The sequence below is a fragment of the Macaca mulatta genome, chromosome 14 (genome assembly GCF_049350105.2).
Source record: "Macaca mulatta isolate MMU2019108-1 chromosome 14, T2T-MMU8v2.0, whole genome shotgun sequence".
NCBI classification, from domain to species: Eukaryota; Metazoa; Chordata; class Mammalia; order Primates; family Cercopithecidae; genus Macaca; species Macaca mulatta.
The window spans coordinates 11,699,636-11,718,480 of record NC_133419.1 but is presented as its reverse complement, the minus strand read 5'-3'; the positions used below and the strand labels follow the sequence as shown (position 1 = coordinate 11,718,480).

At 46.8% G+C, this 18,845-nt stretch overlaps 1 protein-coding gene and 1 pseudogene across 1 annotated transcript in view; both read left to right on the top strand.

Annotated features, from left to right (window-relative positions):
• Positions 1-775: 775 nt before the first annotated feature.
• Positions 776-1,743, top strand: LOC722302 (nucleophosmin-like; annotated as a pseudogene).
• Positions 1,744-8,077: 6,334 nt separating this feature from the next.
• ASRGL1 (asparaginase and isoaspartyl peptidase 1) overlaps positions 8,078-18,845 on the top strand; it is a 33,436-nt gene continuing 22,668 nt past the window's right edge. Inside the window, 2 exon segments of the mRNA NM_001194716.3 lie at positions 8,078-8,175; positions 8,566-8,766. Coding sequence (NP_001181645.1) covers positions 8,577-8,766 — 190 coding nt within the window. The 5' untranslated portion in view covers positions 8,078-8,175; positions 8,566-8,576.

Genomic DNA, 18,845 nt, shown 5'->3' with positions numbered 1-18,845 from the left:
TCCCAGCGCTTACTTTGGGAGGCCAAGGCGGGCAGATCGCCTGAGGTCAGGAGTTTGAGACCAGCCTGGCCAATGTGGTGAAACCCCATTTCTACTAAAAATACAAAAATTATCTGGGCTTGGTGGAGGGCGCCTGTAATCCCAGCTACTCGGGAGGCTGAGGCAGGAGAATCACTTGAACCCGGGAAGCAAAGGTTGCAGTGAGCCGAGATCGTGCCACTGCACTCGAGCCTGGGCGACAGAGCGAAACTCCGTCTTAAAAAATAAATAAATAAATAATTTTACAATGATAAAACTCAGTTTAAAATAATAAAGCAGAGGGCTGGGTGCGGTGGCTCACACCTGTAATCCCAGTACTTTGGGAGGCTGAGATGGGCGGATCACCTGAGGTCAGGAGTGTGAGACCAGCCTGACCAACATGGCAAAACCCTGTCTCTACTAAAAATACAAAAATTAGCTGGGCATGGTGACGGGCACCTGTAATCCAGCTACAGGCGCTGAGGTGCTGAGGCCTCCCAAAGCAGCTACAGGGAACCTGAGGCAGAAGAATCACTTGAACCCAGGAGGCAGAGGTTGCAGTGAGCCAAGATCGTGCGCCACTGCACTCCAGCCTGGGTGTCAGAGCAAGATTCCGTCTCAAAAAAAAAAGAATAAAGCAGAAAAGGAGAAGCAGTAAATGATCTAAATCTTCATCTAGCCAAGCAAGAAGTCAGTAAGTAATGTTAAATCGGGGAGTTATGGGTGTATACACTTATCCGTAAAAGATGTGGTGCAGCTTTTCCCTGGTGTGATTCCAACCTGCGCGGCTGTTCTCTTGAGCAGTGGTCATTTATCTCCATCCACCTTCTCTCCCACCTAAGTGCGTGCGGCCACCCAATGGAAGATGCCATGGACATGGACATGAGCCCCCTGAGACCCCGGAACTATCTTTTTGGTTGTGAACTAAAGGCCGACAAAGATGATCACTTTAAGGTGGATAATGATGAAAATAAGCACCAGTTATCTTTAAGAACGGTCAGTTGAGGGGCTGGTGCGAAGGATGAATTGCACATTGTTGAAGCACAGGCAATGAATTACGAAGGCAGTCCAACTAAAGTAACACTGGCAACTTTGAAAATGTCTGTACAGCCAATGGTTTCCCCTGGGGGCTTTGAAGTAACACCACCAGTGTCTTCTGGTTGAAGTGTGGTTCAGGGCCAGTGCATATTAGTGGACAGCACTTAGTAGCTGTGGAGGAAGATGCAAGAGAAGATGAAGAGGAGGGGGATGTGAAACTCTTAAGTATATCTGGAAAGCGATCGGCCCCTGGAGGTGGTAGCAAGGTTCCACAGAAAAAAGTAAAACTTGCTGCTGATGAAGATGATGATGATGATGATGAAGATGATGATGATGATTTTGATGATGCGGAAACTAAAGAAAAAGTGCCAGTGAAGGAATCTATATGAGATACTCCGGCCAAAAATGCACAAAATTCAAATCGGAATGGAAAAGACTCAAAACCATCGTCAACAACAAGATCAAAAGGACAAGAATCCTTCAAAAAACAGGAAAAAAAAACTCCTAAAACACCAAAAGGACCTAGTTCTGTAGAAGACGTTAAAGCAAACATATAAGCAAGTATAGAAAAAGGTGGTTCTCTTCCCAAAGTGGAAGCCAAGTTCATCAATTATGTTGAAGAACTGCTTCTGGATGACTGACCAGGAGGCTATTCAAGATCTCTGGCAGTGGAGGAAGTCTCTTTAAGAAAATAGTCTAAACAGTTTGTTAAAAATTTTCCATCTTATTTCTTTTTGGTAACAGTAGATATCTGGCTGTCCTTTTTATAATGCAGAGTGAGAACTTTCCCTACCATGTTTGATAAATGTCGTCCAGGTCCCATCGCCAAGAATGTGTTGTCGAAAATGTCTGTTTAGTTTTTAAAGATGGAACTCCACCCTTTGCTTGGTTTTAAGTAGGTATGGAATATTATGATAGGACATAGTAGTAGCTGTGGTCAGACATGGAAATGGTGGGGAGACAAAAACATACATGTGAAATAAAATTCAGTATTTTAATAAAGTTAAAAAAGAGAGAGAGAGATGTGGTACAGTCTCCCAGAAGATATAACCAAAAGTTGTAAAGTGGCTGTCCCTGGGTAGAAATGCCAGCGTTGGGAGGTGGGGAAGTGGGGAGTGGTGAGGGGGAAAAGAAGAAGACTATACCTTTAATTTTAAATTATTTTGTGCCATTTCATTTTTTAACTATATGCAATGGAATAAAATTATGTGCTTTTCCTCTTTCCTGTATTTCTCTTCATATCATGACTCTCCTCCCAATGAGACTTCCAGACTTCAGTTTTGTGTGTGTGTGTGGTTTTTTTGTTTTGTTTTGTTTTGTTTTTGAGACAGGGTCCAACTCTGTCACCCAGGTTGGAGTCCAGTGGTGTGATCTCAGCTCACGCAACCTCTACCTCCCAGGCTCAAGCAATCCTCCCACCTCAGCCTCCTGAATAGCTGGAATTACAGGCATAGGCCACCATGTCTGGCTAATTTTTTTTGAATTTTTGGTAGAGACGTGGTTTTGCCATGTTGCCCAGGCTGGTTTTGAACTCCTGAGGTCAGGAAATCCACCTGCCTCCGCTTCCCAAAGTGCTGGGATTACAGGCGTGGACCACTATGCCCAGCCATGGATTTTGAGTTTAAAAGAGACAGCCCAGATATAAATCAAAATATTTATAGGAATCCAAATTCAAGCACCCATACATGCCCCATCCTAATGAAACAGGAAAAGTTCCTTATCCCCCTCGCAGGGCATGCAACAGAGGGAGTGGCTCGCTTCTTCAGTGCCCCACGGCTCAAAACTCTAGGGAAGCATGCAGATGGGCAGGTTGTGTGGCTCCGACCCCTCGGCAGCACCTGCGGGTGAATGCTGACAGCTCCTGAAGCCCCAGTGGGCGTGTGTTACAGGGTGCTCTTTTAGTTTTGCCATCCACAGGCAGCTTGTGTTAATCAGCTCTATTAGACCTTCTGCCTTATCACAAGGACAGAGGGCTTTCTGTATCCCGGGGTTCCTGCCTTGGTGTACCAGAAGAATTGGATCACACGTGGGCTTGGAGAATGAGTGCAAGGTTTTTTATTGAGGAGTAGCTCTCAGCGAGGTAGATGGCGAGGCCAGAAGGGGGATGGGGTGGAAAGGTGATTGGTTCCCCCCTGCCCCGCCCCGGCTGCCCAGTGGCCAGGCTCTCCTCTAACTGCCCCAGGCAAACTCCACCATTGTTCCACCGCTCCATGGCCTGCTGGCATCTGTTGGTGCCTGTCAGTGTGCTCTTCCACCGATGTGCTCCTCTCAACGTCCAGCCACTTGTGTTCCTGCCCCCTAGGGTCTTGAGGTGTTTTTTTGTTTGGTTTGGTTTGGTTTGGTTTGGTTTGGTTTGGTTTGGTTTGGTTTGGTTTGTCTTTGAGACAGAGTCTCACTCTGTCACCCAGGTTGGAGTGCATTGGTGCGATCTCGGCTCACTGCAACCTCCACCTCCCGGGTTCAAGCGTCCTCCTGCCTCAGCCTCCTGAATAGGTGGGATTACAGGCACACACCACCACTCCCGGCTAATTTTTTGTATTTTTAGTAGAGACACTGTGTTAGCCAGGATGGTCTCGATCTCCTGACCTCGTGATCCGCCCGCCTCGGCCTCCCAAAGTGCTGGGATTTCAGACGTGAACCAGCCACCACACCTGGCTGGGTCTCGGGGTTTTTATATGCACAGGATGGGGGTGTGGTGGGCCAGAGTGGTCTTGGAAAATGCAACATTCTAGCCCGAAGGCAGGAGTGCCTGTCCTCACCTAGGTCCATGGGCACAAGCTGGGGGTGGAGCCCTAGAAAGGGACCATGCCCTTCTCTACCCAGCACTTCCCTGCCCCCATCCCATATCACTAACTGAATTACAACTCTCTGGTCAGAGGGGAGGAGAAGAAAGTTAGAAAGAAGTGCTATTGCACAAAATGCTGATGTGGGCCTCCTAAAAACAGCCTCACGCCCCGTTCCTGAACAAATTCATGAGTTCTAGATCTCCTAAATAAATTCAGGGATCTCAGAGTTGAAAGGTACGTGTCCCGCTTCTTGTTTGAAAGCCCTGGAAGGCAGCAAGCTCAAGATACTTTTACACATTCTAGAATTTGGAGGGAGCCTCACAGATTCGCATCCTGCCCCCAGTGGGGTCAGCCAAAAGCCTTTTCCTCATGTAGCTGAGACTGGCGGGAATGGGAAGTTGCTAGGCAGTAAGAACGTAGTAAAGGCAGCCTGCCGGTTCCCCAGTGGACCTTCAGAAAATGTTAGTTGTGGCCAGGTGTAGTGGCTTACACCTGTAATCCCAGCACTTTGGGAGGCCAAGATGGGCAAATCACTTGAGGTCAGGAGTTTGAGACCAGCCTAGCCAAGATGCTTAAATCTCATTTCTACTAAAAATACAAAAATTAGCTGGGTGTGGTGGTGCATGCCTGTAATCTCAGATACTCGGGTGGCTGAGGCAGGAGAATCATGTCGGAGCCTCGGGAGATGGAGATTATAGTCAGCCAAGATCACACCACTATACTCCAGCCTGGGCAACAGAGTGAGACTCCGTCTCAAAGAAGAAAGAAGAGAGAGAGAGAGAGAGAGAGAGAGAGAGAATGAAAGGGAAGGAAAGGAAGGAAAGGAAAGGAAGGAAATGTTACTTGCTTCTTTCTTTCTGTCTTCTCTTCCTCCCTCCCTCCCACCCCCATTCCTTCTTCATCAGTCTCTCTAACATGCCTCCTTCATTTCTGACCCAGACCCTCCCTGCTCAGTCCTCCTTTTCTGGTCTCATCTCCTCTCCCCAACTCTGGCATTCCCTAACGCAAGCCTCCTCCTCCTTCTAGAACATCCAGAGCCACTGTGGTTAGAAGCACCTCCTCGGGACTCTAGTCAACCTCCCTAGTCAACCTCACACAAATGGGTTACCCCTCCCTTTAAAATCCCTCTAAAATGATAGTAAACAATCTTAAAAAGAATACTACCCACAAAGACAGGAAGAATGGGAGAGATGACAATGGCAGGTGAAAGAGATCACTTTGGAAGATGAATAACAAATGGCAGATTAAAGGAAGTTATAATCTACTCGAGAGGTGAATCCATTTGTTCTGGAGAATGCTTGAGAGACTCAGTGCCTAGACACACAGGAATCTCAAAGATGGGGAGGCAGGCGTGGCAGGTGTTCCCAGCTGTCTATCCAATAGCCTGTCACCCTTCCTTCTTGCCAAGAGACCTTGATTTTATCCAGGGCCATGATGTACTCTGCTGAAATAAAAACTCATTCCCCAGACTCTCTTGCCACTAGAGGCAGCCCCTCAATCCAGTTCTGGCCAAGGAAAGTCCACTTGGAGGACTTCCAGGAAAGCTAAAGAGTTTTCCTGAATTAAAGGAGCAAAGGGGAGCAAGCAAAAGCCTTCTTCCCTCTGCCTTTCCGCATTCCTCCTGCCCCAATAGTGATCAAAGTACCTAGCAGTGCCACAAGTGTGAAAGCCACACTCCGAAGGGAAAGAGAAGGAGATGGGACATCTGTGTCACCTTGGAGCTGCTGCATCAGCCTGGGCAGCAACCACTAGATTTCTTGTTGTTGTTGTTATTTTCTTTTTTTTTTTTTTTTTGAGACGGAGTCTTGCTCTGTCACCCAGGCTGGAGTGCAGTGGCCGGATCTCAGCTCACTGCAAGCTCCTCCTCTCGGGTTCACGCCATTCTCCTGCCTCAGCCTCCCGAGTAGCTGGGACTACAGGCACCCGCCACTTCGCCCGGCTAGTTTTTTGTATTTTTTAGTAGAGACGGGGTTTCACCGTATTAGCCAGGATGGTCTCGATCTCCTGACCTCGTGATCCGCCCGTCTCGGCCTCCCAAAGTGCTGGGATTACAGGCTTGAGCCACCGCGCCCGGCCGTTGTTGTTATTTTCAAATTATCTGGTTAAACCACTGTGGTCACATTTTGTCAGGGACAGTTGAATACAATCCTTAATCCATAAAATGGTTGTTGCTGGAACATCGTCTACAGAGGAGTTAGCCAGGTTCCTTCTCCTATCCCACAGAGTCAGACAAAAAGATGCTTCCTCCTTCCTCCTCAAAGACCAGAAGGTTATTTTCTAGAGAATTTATCTAAGAGACTTTGCACTGGGACAGGGAATATGAAGCCCATCAGAGAAGTAGATATAGGCATGAGGCTGAGATGGGAGGATCAAATGGAAACCAACACTCTACCCGCCTGGGCCACCAGCCGCCTTCCCCAGCCTCGACAGATTCTTACATTCCAGATCCATCAGGAAAAACAGTAGCGATGGGGTTTGAGTTAGGGCTGGGCATAGGGTAGGGTTTAGGTTCCTATAAATAGCTGAACCCAAATGATGGTGAGCTGTGTTACGATGACACAAGCAGGCTCACAAACGAGACACGTGCTAAAATAATCCTCTTCCAAGAGGTGAGTGTGGTAGACAGAATAATGGCCCTCAAAGGTGTCACATCCGCATCTCCACCTGTGAACATTCCTCACGTGGCAAAAGGGACTTTGCAGATGAGAATACAAATTGTAAGAAAGGGAGACTATCCTGGACTATCTGGGTGGACCCAATGTCATCCCTAGGGACTTCCTTTAAGAAGGAGGCAGAGGCCGGGCACGGTGGCTCAAGCCTGTAATCCCAGCACTTTGGGAAGCCGAGACGGGCGGATCACGAGGTCAGGAGATCGAGACCATCCTGGCTAACACGGTGAAACCCCGTCTCCACTAAAAAATACAAAAAACTAGCCGGGCGAGGTGGCGGGCGCCTATAGTCCCAGCTACTCGGGAGGCTGAGGCAGGAGAACGGCGTAAACCCGGGAGGCGGAGCTTGCAGTGAGCTGAGATCCGGCCCTTGCACTCCAGCCTGGGAGACAGAGCGAGACTCTGTCTCAAAAAAAAAAAAAAAAAAAAAAAAAGAAGGAGGCAGGACAGTCAGAGTCTGAGAAGAAAATCGTGATTATGGTGACAGAGAGAGAAGTGACACAGCAGCAGAAACAGAGGCCAGAGGGAGAGAGAGTTAAAGATGCTAGGCTGCTGGCTTTGGCAATGGAGGCCGAGGCCATGAGCCAAGGATACAGGCAGCTTGTAGAATCAGGAAAAGACGGATTCTCTTCTGGAGCTTCCCCAAGGGACTCAAGCCTGCAGACTCAGTTTGAATTTCTGATCACCAGAACTGTAAGATAATGTGTGTTGTTTGAAGCCAATAAATTTGTGGTAGTCTCTCACAATAGGTCACTAGAAGGGGAATGACCGATCCTTAGTGGGATGCCAGGGAGGCTTTGCAGGAGGGGTTCATTTAAACTGGGCCTTAAGGCAGGAAACGAAGGTAAAAAGGAGTAAAGGGAATTCCCAAGAGTGGTAAAATATGTTATTAGTGTGGGTAAACAAGAAGGGAAGGGATTCTCCAATCCACAGGAGATCAATCACAGTTTGCCTGGATCTGTCCCTGTTTATGCCCATTGTCCCAGTATAATTTTTTTTTCTTTTGTTTCGGAGTTTCACTCTTGTTGCCCAGGCTGGAGTGCAATGGCGTGACCTCGGCTCACCGCAACCTCCGCCTCCCGGGTTCAAACGATCCTTGTGCCTTAGCCTCCCGAGTAACTGCGATTACAGGCATGCGCCACCACGCCCGGTTAATTTTGTGTTTTTAGTAGAGACAGGGTTTCTCCATATTGGTCAGGCTGGTCTCGAACTCCCGACCTCAAGTGATCCGTCCGCCTCGGCCTCTCAAAGTGCTGGGATTACAAGCCTTGAGCCACTGTGCACAGTCTAGCGTAGATTTTCAATCTGCAATTACAAAACTGTGGCACGCCACTTCACGCTTCTCGCCACCAACCCAACCACCCAGCCTCTGCGCTGGTCAGGAGGAGGAGGGTCTCCGCATGCCACCACTAAGCTCGCGCCGGCCAAGAGCCGAGACTCAGAATAAGAGTGAGATCGGTGCGTGCCGGCCGGGCTTCGGGGCTTTACGGGAACTGGGCGGTGCGGCGGCCCCGCCCTCGTGCGCAGGCGCAGAACCGTTGTGGCCGGAGCGGTTGCGGACTGAGCGGTTTCAAGCCGGCGTCAGGGAGCGGCGGTACTGGGCGATTGCTGGGGCGGCTCGACCCAGCCTGAGGCCTCGGCGTCCGCCTCCCGCGGTGCGCTGGGTAAGTCGGCGGCCCTCCCGGAGCAGCCGCCCGAAACGCGGGAGGGCGAACGAAATAAACGAAAATAGACATTTTCCCCAAGGCGAAATAGACATCCTCCCACGGCGCCGGGGCTTGGAGGCGGGCGGCGGTGGGCGCGGGATTACGTCCCCGGGGAAACTGAGACCCCAGCTGGTCCGGGCCGGGGCGGAGATGAACGCAGGAAGGCGCCGGGCCCCTGGGCTCTTCGTACCAAGCCCGACCGAGCCGCCCCTACGCACCCCCAGCTGCGAACCCGGCCTCGCATAATAGAGACTGGGCATTATCCCACCGGGGTCTCCCGAGGACCTTGTGCCCGCGCGACTTCCCTGGGCTGGGTTTGGACGACGCTTTCGCCTTCCTGCTGCCTAGGATCCGCCGACATGAATCCCATCGTAGTGGTCCACGGCGGCGGAGCCGGTCCCATCTCCAAGGATCGGAAGGAGCGAATGCACCAGGGCATCGTCAGAGCCGCCACCGTGGGCTACGGCATCCTCCGGGAGGGCGGGAGCGCAGTGGATGCCGTGGAGGGAGCTGTGGTCGCCCTGGAAGACGATCCCGAGTTCAACGCAGGTAAATGTGCCTTTCAGCTAGTAAATAATGTGAGTCAGGTCAAGCTCCTTCTTCAGAATAAATATAACCTACGTAAAGCGTTAGGGAATCTAATGAGCCTTGGGGTGAAACTCTGTAAAAAAGAAACAATATTTAATTTTTCTACCTGTGATGAAGAGAGTCAAACGCTAAAATATTTGGAGAGATTTATACTGAGCCAAATATGAGTGACCAATGGTCTGTGATACAGCTCTTGGGAAACCCTGAGAACATGTGCTTTTAGAGACATTAGATGTCAATCAATACATACTAGAGGTACATTGGTTCCATCTGGAGAGGCGAGACTACTGGGGGAGGGGGAGTGGCTTCCAGGGCATAGGTAAGATTCAAAGATTTTCTGATGAACAGTGGTTTAAAGTTTTGTCTAAAGACCTGGAATCCACAGAAGGGAATGTCTGGATTATATAAGGACTTGAGACTGCAGATGGAAGTAATAGAAGGCGGTTTAGCATGGTGGCTCACTCCTGTAATCCCAGCACTTTGGGAGGCCAAGGCCAGTGAATCACCTAAGGTCAGGAATTTGAGACCAGCCTGGCTAACAGGCGAAAGCCCATCTCTACTAAGAATACCAAAAAAAAAAAAAAAAAAAAAAAAAGCCGGGCATGGTGGCAGGAGCCTGTAACCCCAGCTACTGGGGAGGCCGAGGCAGGAGAATCGCTCGAACCTGAGAGGCAGAGGTTGCAGTGAGCCGAGATCATGCCACTGCACTCCAGCCTGGGGGACAGAGCAAGACTCCGTCTCAAAAAAAAAAAAGCTGAAAAAAGAAGGTGTGCCTTAAGATAAGGGGTTGGGGAGACCAAGATTTCCCTTATGCAGAGGAAGTCTCCAGGTAGCAGGCTATTGAGAGAATAGATTGTAAATATTTCTTATCAGAGTTGATCTCTTCTGAATCAGGAAAAAGGCCTAGGGGATTTTCAGAATCAGGAAAAGGAAGGGGATTCTCTTCAGAATGTAGATTTTCCCCACAAGAGATAACTTTGCAGGACTATTTCAAGATATGGCAAAGAAACATAATTTGGGGTAAAATACTTCACTTTCAGGGCTTACTGTCATGTGATGTCATACTAGAGTCCCGCTGCAATTTGGTATCTTGTTGCTACAAAGTCTGCTTTGTCCGTCTTAAGATCTGTTTTATTGTAAATGCTGGTCAACTGGGCTTGAATTCCAAAAGGGAGGAGGGAATAATGAGGCATGTCCTACCTCCCCCGAGAAGGTTCCAAAGTTTTCAGGTTAACCTTGGAATGCAGAGTGTATTCCTTTGTGTTTCGCTTCTTTCACTCAGTTCACCCTTTTTTAGAATACTAATCATTATAGCTAATTATGAGTATCTACCATGTATCAGGACATGGTCTAAGAAATTTACTTGATTTATTTAATCTGAACATTAAATGAGTTGATCATTTAACTCAGTTAAGTTGGTTAATTTGTGTTAAACTAACTCATGCTAACTCTTAATGAACATTAAATGATTAACTCACTTATGAGTTAATCACTTAAACTCACTTGAGTTAAATGAGTTAGGTATAAGTTAGGAATAATTATTATCCTCATTTCTCAGATCAGACTAAGGCACAAAAAGATTAACTTGCTGGAAGACATTCATCTCCTTGTTTTAAAATGGAACACCTAACATCTAGGCTAGGGATTGAAATACTTCTTGGAATTATACCACCCACCCAACATCTGTCAGGGAAAAGAATTTCAGGAAATCTTAATTAATCATCAAATATTTACTGTTTGTTCTGTCCCCTTTACGCAACACTCTTTAACACTTGTGAAAAATTGTGTAAGTCTTCCTGAGACTGGCGCAGTGGCTCACGCCTGTAATCCCAGCAATTTGGAAAGCTGAGGTGGGTGGATCACTTGAGCTCAGGAGTTCAACGCCAGCCTAGGCAACATGGCGAAACCCCATCTCTACAAAAAAAAAAAATACAAATATCAGCTGAGCATGGTGGCATAAGCCTATAGCCCCAGCTGCTCAGGAGGTTGAGAAGGGAAGATTCCTTGAGCCCAGGAGGTCAAGGCTGCAATGAGACAAGACTGCGCCACTGCACTCCTGCCTGGGTGACAGAGTGAGACCCTGTCTCTGAAAATAAAACTAAGTCCATCTGAATTTAAAATGAGACCTAATAGTGTGCTTTCATGGCTCCATTTGTAGAGCCAGAATTTACCAGATAGGGACTGACTTTGCCAGCAGAGGGAGCAGCCAGCTCTTTCTGTAGGTGACTTGTTAAACCATATGCCTCCTAGCACTCAGAGCCCCCTGGACTGACAAACCCTCACTTATTTACACAGGACCTTCATTTGAAATGGGTCACTCTGGTTTCCGACCATCTCTTATTCTAACCATTTGTCATGTGCATGAATTGGGAAGCACAGATTAGGGAATTGGAGCAGCTAGTTCTCATTATTTTTGCTCTGTATCCAGAGGCCTTCCTTCTCAATGTCTGCCCTCTCATCTTTCAAATGTCGTCTATTCAGCACATTGAGGAAGAAAAGAGTAGAGCTGAAAAGAAGGAAAGCAAAGATTATGGGGGGAAAGGTGGGACTTTAAACGGCATACTGTGTACCTTGGCTTTTCCCAGCCGAGGTCAGTACAGGCAGGCAGCATTCCCAGCAGCCTCTGCTATAATTCTCTAGAATAAATAACTGTTTGGGAACTTCATACAAAAAGCTGACTCTCAGTAGATATTGAGTTCAGTGGCAGTGATTAGCATTCATGACACAACTTCTCTGAACATTTGTAAAAACATTGTTTATTTACATTCTACTCCTGTTTCAGTATGGATTTTACTTTATGTTTAAAGCTTATTTCATAATAGTTTATTAAAAAGTGGTTGATTTTTAGATACCAACACTGTAAAGATTGAACTTTTAAATTTGAATGCTAGAAATATTCTTTAAAAACTTACTTAGATTGGCAACCAAATGACCATTTGCTTTCACTAGAGTTCAACGATATTTACACAGCATTTGAAATATTCTCTCTACAATTCAATTTTATAAGCTATTAAAGAATCTTTGAGATAACAGGATTTTTTCTTTTTTTGTTTTGTTTTGTTTTGTTTTGTTTGAGACTGAGTCTTGCTCTGAGACTGAGTCTCACTGTGTCGGCCTGGCTGGAGTACAGGGGTGCGATCTCGGCTCACTGCAGGCTCTGCCTCTCAGGTTCAAGCGATTCTCCTGCCTCAACCTCTTGAGTAGCTGGGACTATAGGCGCCCACCACCACGACTGAGTAGCTGGGACTATAGGCGCCCACCACCACGACTGGCGAATTTTTTGTATTTTTAGTAGAGATGGGGTTTCACCGTGTTAGCCAGAATGGTCTCGATCTCCTGACCTCGTGATGCGCCCGCCTCGGCCTCCCAAAGTGCTGGGATTACAGAGGTGAGCCACCGCGCCCGGCTGAAAACAGGATTTTTTTCATTTATCCACTGTCTTTCTGGACTTACAATGTAGAATCAATGAGGTAAAATCTGTGGTGGGGTCTAGGAATTGTGATTCATTTCTTTGTTTTGAAGATTCCCAGGCGATTCTGAGATACAACCAGGTTTAGAATGTACTAGCCTAATACCATACAATTTTAATGGGTTTGGTGTTGGTTTGTTGGTATAATTTGCATACAGTAAGATCCCCTTTTTAGTATACAGTTCCATGGCAGTGACAGATACATATAGTCATGTAATTACCACCACGATCAAGATATAAAACAGTTACATTACTCTCCCACATCCCTTTGAGTCCACGCCTCCATTCACTCCCAGCCCCTGGCAGCAACTAATCTGTTTTCTATCCCTGTCGTTTTGTCATTTCCAGGATGTCATATGTTTGAAATGTTTGGTTTTTGGTGCTGTAAAGAAATAGTACTCGAACATAAATGTATTTAGTAAGGCCATTTTTATTTTTTGTAGAAAGGGTACACTTGTCACCATTTTCGTCACGAGAGTATACTGAACACAGGAGACGGGGTTGTTTATGACCTGACGCATTTACCCTACTGCTGTGTCCAGTTTCTATTGGCTAGAACGGGACCTTACATTCTGTATTTGTGTCGATTGGCTAGCAACTTAGAATTTCTTAAAAGAGGCAAAGGTAGAGGAGAACAAAGGAAGGAGGAAGTAACCTGTGGAATGCTGAGGAAGGTAAAAACACCTTTAAATAAGAAAGAGGAACAGGCTATGACCTGATGCTCGCTTGGACCAATATAAGCCTGCCAGGGCAAATATTTAGGCTACATTGTGGGAGCTAAGAACGTAAAGTACAGTGATTTGTTTATTACGGCTAGCAGATGCTCAAGAACGTTAGCACAGGTCTTTGAATACATTTTGCTTCTAAGAGAAGTTGCTGTTTATTCCTAATTAGACAGGAAGGAAAGTCTTTGAAGAGGAACCTCCACTTTACTTTTTACACATAAATGGCAGCACTTTCAGAGGCCGAGGCAGGTGGATCATTTGAGGCTAGGAGTTCAAGAACCGCCTGTCCAATATGGCAAAACGCTGTCTCTACCAAATATACAAAAATTAGCCAGGCATGGTGTGGCACACCTGCAATCCCAGCTACTCAGGAGGCTGAGGCACGAGAATCACTTGAACCCAGAGGGGGAGGTTGCAATGACTCAAGATTACACCACTGCACTCCTGCCTGAGCAGCAAAGGGAGATTCTGTCTCAAAAAAAAAAAAAAAAAAGTCATAAATGGAATCATGCAATGTGTAGCCTTAGTCTGGATTCTTCGGTTCACATAATGCATTAGAGTGTTACCCGTGTGGACACGGGTATCAGTAGTTTTTCCCTTTGTATTGAGTAGTATTCCACTGTATGAATATGCCACAGTTGGTTTAACCGTGTAACAGCTAAAGGACATGTTCCATTTGGGGCCATTATAAATAAAATCACTGTACACATGTGCATACAGGTGTTTATGTGAACATAAGTTTTTATCTCCCTTAGGTGAATACCTGGGAGTGGGACTGCTGGTTTATGGCAAGAATTTAACTTCAGTAGAAACTGCCAGCCGGGCGTGGTGGCTCAATCCTGTAATCCCAGCACTTTGGGAGGCCGAGGCAGGTGGATCACCTGACATCAGAAATTCAAGACCAGCCTGGCCAACATGGCGAAACCCTGTCTCTGCTAAAAATACAAAAATTAGCCAAGTGCAGTGGTGGGCGCCTGTGGTCCCAGCTGCTCAGGGGGCTGAGGCAGGAGAATCGCTTGAACCTGGGAGGTGGAGGTTGCAGTGATCTGAGATCGCGCCACTGCCCTCCAGCCTGGTTGACAGAGTGAGACCCTGTCTCAAAAAAAAAAACTGCCAAACTTGTACATTCCCACTAGCAATGTATGAAAGTTCCTCTTACAGGCCGGGCGCGGTGGCTCATGCCTGTAATCGCAGCACTTTGAGAGGCCAACATGGGTGGATCACGAGGTCAGGGGTTTAAGACCAGCCTGGCCGACATAGTGAAACCCTGTCTCTACTAAAAATACAAAAATTAGCCAGTTATGGTGGCACATGCCTGTAGTCCCAGCCACTCAGGAGGCTGAGGCAGGAGAATCACTTGAACCTGGGAGGCGGAGGTTGGAGTGAGCCCAGGTCACGCCACTGCACTCCAGTCTGGGCAACAGAGTAAGACTCCAGCTCCAAAAAAAAAAAATGTTCCACTTAATCCACATCTTCACCAGCACTAACGAGTGTCAGCATGTTTTATTTTGGCCACTCCAGTAGGCATTTAGTGGAATCTTATTATGGTATTGATTTGCATTTCCCTAAATGGGAAGAGATATTTAACATCTTTTCATGTGCTTTTTTGTTGTTCTTTTTTTTTTTTTTTTTTCTTTTTGAGATGGAGTCTCATTCTTGTTGCCCAGGCTGGAGAGCAGTGGTGTGGTCTCAGCTCACCACAACCTCTGCCTCCCGAGTAGCTAGGATTACAGGGCGTGTGACCCCACACCCGGCTAATTTTTGTATTTTTAGTAGAGATGGAGTTTCATCATGTTGGCCAAGCTGATCTTGAACTCCTGACCTTGTGATCCACACACTTCGGCCTCCTAAAGTGCTGGGATTCCAGGCATGAGCCACTACGCTTGGCCTGTTGTTCATATTTCTTCAGTGAAGTATCAAAGTCTTGCTGATTTTTTGGTTGGTGTTGTTGCTTACTATTGAGTTTTAAGAGTTGATATAGTCTAGATATACCTTTTATCAGATGCGCCGACGTGGTCTGCAGATATTTGCTTCCAGGCTGTGGTTTGTCTTTTCTTTCTCAGTATTTTATTGCAAAAAGCAGAAGTTCTCAATTTTGCAGAAGTCCAGTTTATCAGTTTTTTAAAAATCAGTCATGCTTTTTGTGTTATATCTTAATATTTGCCTAACCCAGCATTGCAAACATTTTTCTTATGTTGTCTTCTAGAAGTTTTAGGTCTGTGATTCACTTTGAATAAATTTTTGTATAAGATGCAAGGTATATATCAAGGTTCCATTTTTTGTTTTTGTTGGGTTTTTTTGTGGCTACTTAGTAGGTGTATTTATTTGTGGGACTACATGAGATACTGTGATACAGACATGCAATGCGTAATAATCAGGGTAAATGGGATATTCATCCCTTCAAGCATTTATCCTTTGTGTTATAAACAATTCTATTCTTTTAGTTATTTTGAAATGCATAATTAAATTATCAACTATAGTCACTGTTGTGCTATCAAATACTAATTCTTATTCTATTTTTTGTACCCATTGCCTATCCCCCCTTCTGCCCCAACCCCACTGTCTTCCCAGCCTCTGCTAACCATCTTTTTACTCTCTATGTTCATGAGTTCGATTGCTTTGATTTTTAGCTCCCACAAATAAGTGAGAAAGTGTGAAGATTGTCTTTTTGTGCCTGACTTATTTCACTTACCATAATGACCTCCAGTTCCATCCATGTTGTTGCAGATGACAGAATCTCATTCTTTTTTATGGCTGAGTAGTACTCCATTGTGTATATGTGTCCTTTCTTTATTCATCTGTTGATGGACACCTAGTTAGCTTCCAAATCTTGGCTATTGTGAACAATGCTGCAGCAAGCAAGGAGTGCAAATAACTCCTCCATATACTGATTTCCTTTCTCTTGGGTGTATAGCCAGCAGTGGGATTGCTGTATCATATGGTAGCTCTATTTTTAGTTTTTTAAGGAACTCAGGGTTGTTTTTTGTTTTTGTTTTTGTTTTTTCCTGGAGTGCAGTAGCATGACCTCGGCTCACTGCAACCTCCACCTCCTGAGTTCAAGCAGTTCTCCTGCCTCAGCCTCCCAAGTAGCTGGGATTACAGGCACCCACCACCATGCCTGGCTCATTTTTGTATTTTTAGGGGAGACAAGGCTTCACCATGTTGGCCAGATTGGCCTTGAACTCCTGACCTCAAGTGATCCACCCGCCTCAGCCTCCCAAAGTACTGAGATAACAGACATGAGCCACCACCCCTGGCGCAGCACCAATTGTTGAAAAGGCATATTGCAAGTCCCCTGGTTATGCACACTTCTGTCCAACGTGGCCACAAATCAAGGGTTACCATGACCCCCCCCTCAGGCTTGATAATTTGCTAGGATGGCTCATAGAACTCAGGAAAACATTTATGTTTACCAATTTATTATAAAGAATATGATAGAGCAGTGGTCCCCAACCTGTTTGGCACCAGGGACCAGTTTCGTGGAAGACAGTTTTTCCACAGAGACTCGCTGGCCCAGTTCACAACAGGGTGCACACCCCTATGAGAATCTAATGCTGCCGCTGATCTGACAGGAGGCGGAGCTCGGGCAGTAATGCTCACTCGCCTGCCACTCACCTCCTGCTGTGGGGCCCAGTTCCTAACAGACCACAGACCAGTACCAGTACCGGGGGATTGGGGACCCCTGTGATAAAGGATACAGATGAAGAGTTGCACAGGGCGAGGTCAATTCAGTTCTGACGCTGTCTATCTGGGGTCAGAGTCCAATCCCACAGGTTCAGGGCTCAGTCCCATAAGACTGTGTCCTACTTCAGATGCCAATCTTTAGTAGTAGCTTGTCACTTCTACTTCTGACCAACCAGCTATAAATCGGGGTTCCCGTGACTACCTCCTTGAGTTCAGTTAATTTGCTAGAGCAGCTCGCAGAACTCAGAGGAATGTGTTTACCGGTTTATTATATGAATACTGGATACAATGGAGGATACAGACAGATGAAGAGATGCAGAGGGCCAGGTGTGGGGGCAGGGGTGTGGAACTGCCCTGCCCTCTTCAGCACACCACCCTCCTGGCACCTTCACATATCCAGCAATCCAGAAGCTCTCCCGTCATCAGCCCTATGGGTTTTTAGTGAAGGCTTCTGTGCGACTGAGTAACAAATGTAAGAAGTCATGTTTGCTCATTTCTACATGCCAACGTCATTTCACAAAGCCCCTGACTCTGTGACCATGTGCAGATGTGCCGCTCTCTGGAAGAATGATTTGAAGACAAAACTGGATAGAGCACACGGCCTCCATGTCGCTTGCCTGAGTCACTGTATGTCTTAAAAGATAAATGGGCCGGGCACGGTGTCTCACGCCTGTAATCCCAGCACTTTGGGAGGCCAAGGTGGGTGGATCATAAGGTCAGGAGTTCAAGACCAGCCTGGCCAAGATGGTGAAACCCCCATCTCTACTAAAACTATAAAAATTAGCCAGGTGCGGTGGCAGGCTCCTGTAATCCCAGCTACTTGGGAGGCTGAGGCAGAAGAATTGCTTGAATCGGGGTGGCAGAGGTTTCAGTGAGCTGAGATCACACCACTGCACTCCAGCCTGGGCATGAGACTCTGTCTCAAAAAAAAAAAAAAAAAAAGTAAATGATATATGATCCTAGTCCTTGCCTTTACCTACACTTAAGATAACATCTGGGCCGAGAGTGGTGGCTCACACCTGTAATCCCAGCACTTTGGAAGGCCAAGGCAGGCAGGTCACCTGAGGTCAGGAGTTCGAGACCTGCCTGACCAACATGGTGAAACCCCATCTCTACTAAAACTACAAAAATTAGCCAGGCATAGTGGTGGGTGCCTGTAATCCCAGCTACTTGGGAGGCTGAGGCAGAAGAATTGTTTGAACCCAGGTGGCAGAGGTTGCAGTGAGCTGATATCACGCCACTGCACTCCAGCCTGGGCATGAGACTGTCTCAAAAAAAAAAAAAATGGTAAATGATATATGATCCTAGTCCTTGCCTTTTCCTACACTTAAGATGACATCTGGGCCGAGTGTGGTGGCTCACACCTGTAATCCCAGCACTTTGGGAGGCTGAGGCAGGTGGGTCACCTGAGGTCAGGAGTTCGAGACCTGCCTGACCAACATGGTGAAACCCCGTCTCTACTAAAACTACAAAAATTAGCCAGGCATAGTGGTGAGTGCCTGTAATCCCAGCTACTCGGGAGGCTGAGGCACGAGAATCACTTGAACCCAAGAGACGGAGATTGTGGTGAGCCAGGATGAAGCTGAATTTGTCTCACGCCAAGTACTCCAGCCTGGGCGACAGAGCGAGACTCCGTCTCAAAAAAAAAAAGGTTAACATCTGACAGGATTAGTGATTATACATACCTCTGTCATCTATAGCCAGATGCACTCTTGCACCCAAACTTTGATGTGATTCTGCTTTAATGTAACTTCTGAGCAAGTCTCATGTAACCTCCGAGCCTGTACTAACCCTCCACAACCTGTGTATCAGCTGTGAGCGGAGACACGGTTTGGGAGCAGTTTGAAGCACCTCTCTGAAGGACCCCTCCGTACTGTAGTCATCAGTCTGTAGTCCTCAGTAAGATTTCTAAATAAAATGAATTCTTTAAAAGCTCAGTTATTTTTTTCTCTAGTTGACATTTCATGGCATAGGCACAGTTGATTAAATCGTTGGCCATTAGTTATCAACCTTCAGCCTCTCTCCCTGTCCCCGGAGGTAGAGAGGTGAGACTGAAAGTTCTGGCCCTCTAATCACACGGTTGGTTCCCTGGCAACCAGCTCCCCATTTTGAGGTTATCCAGCCCCTAACCATCGGTCATCTCGTTGGCATACAAAAAGATG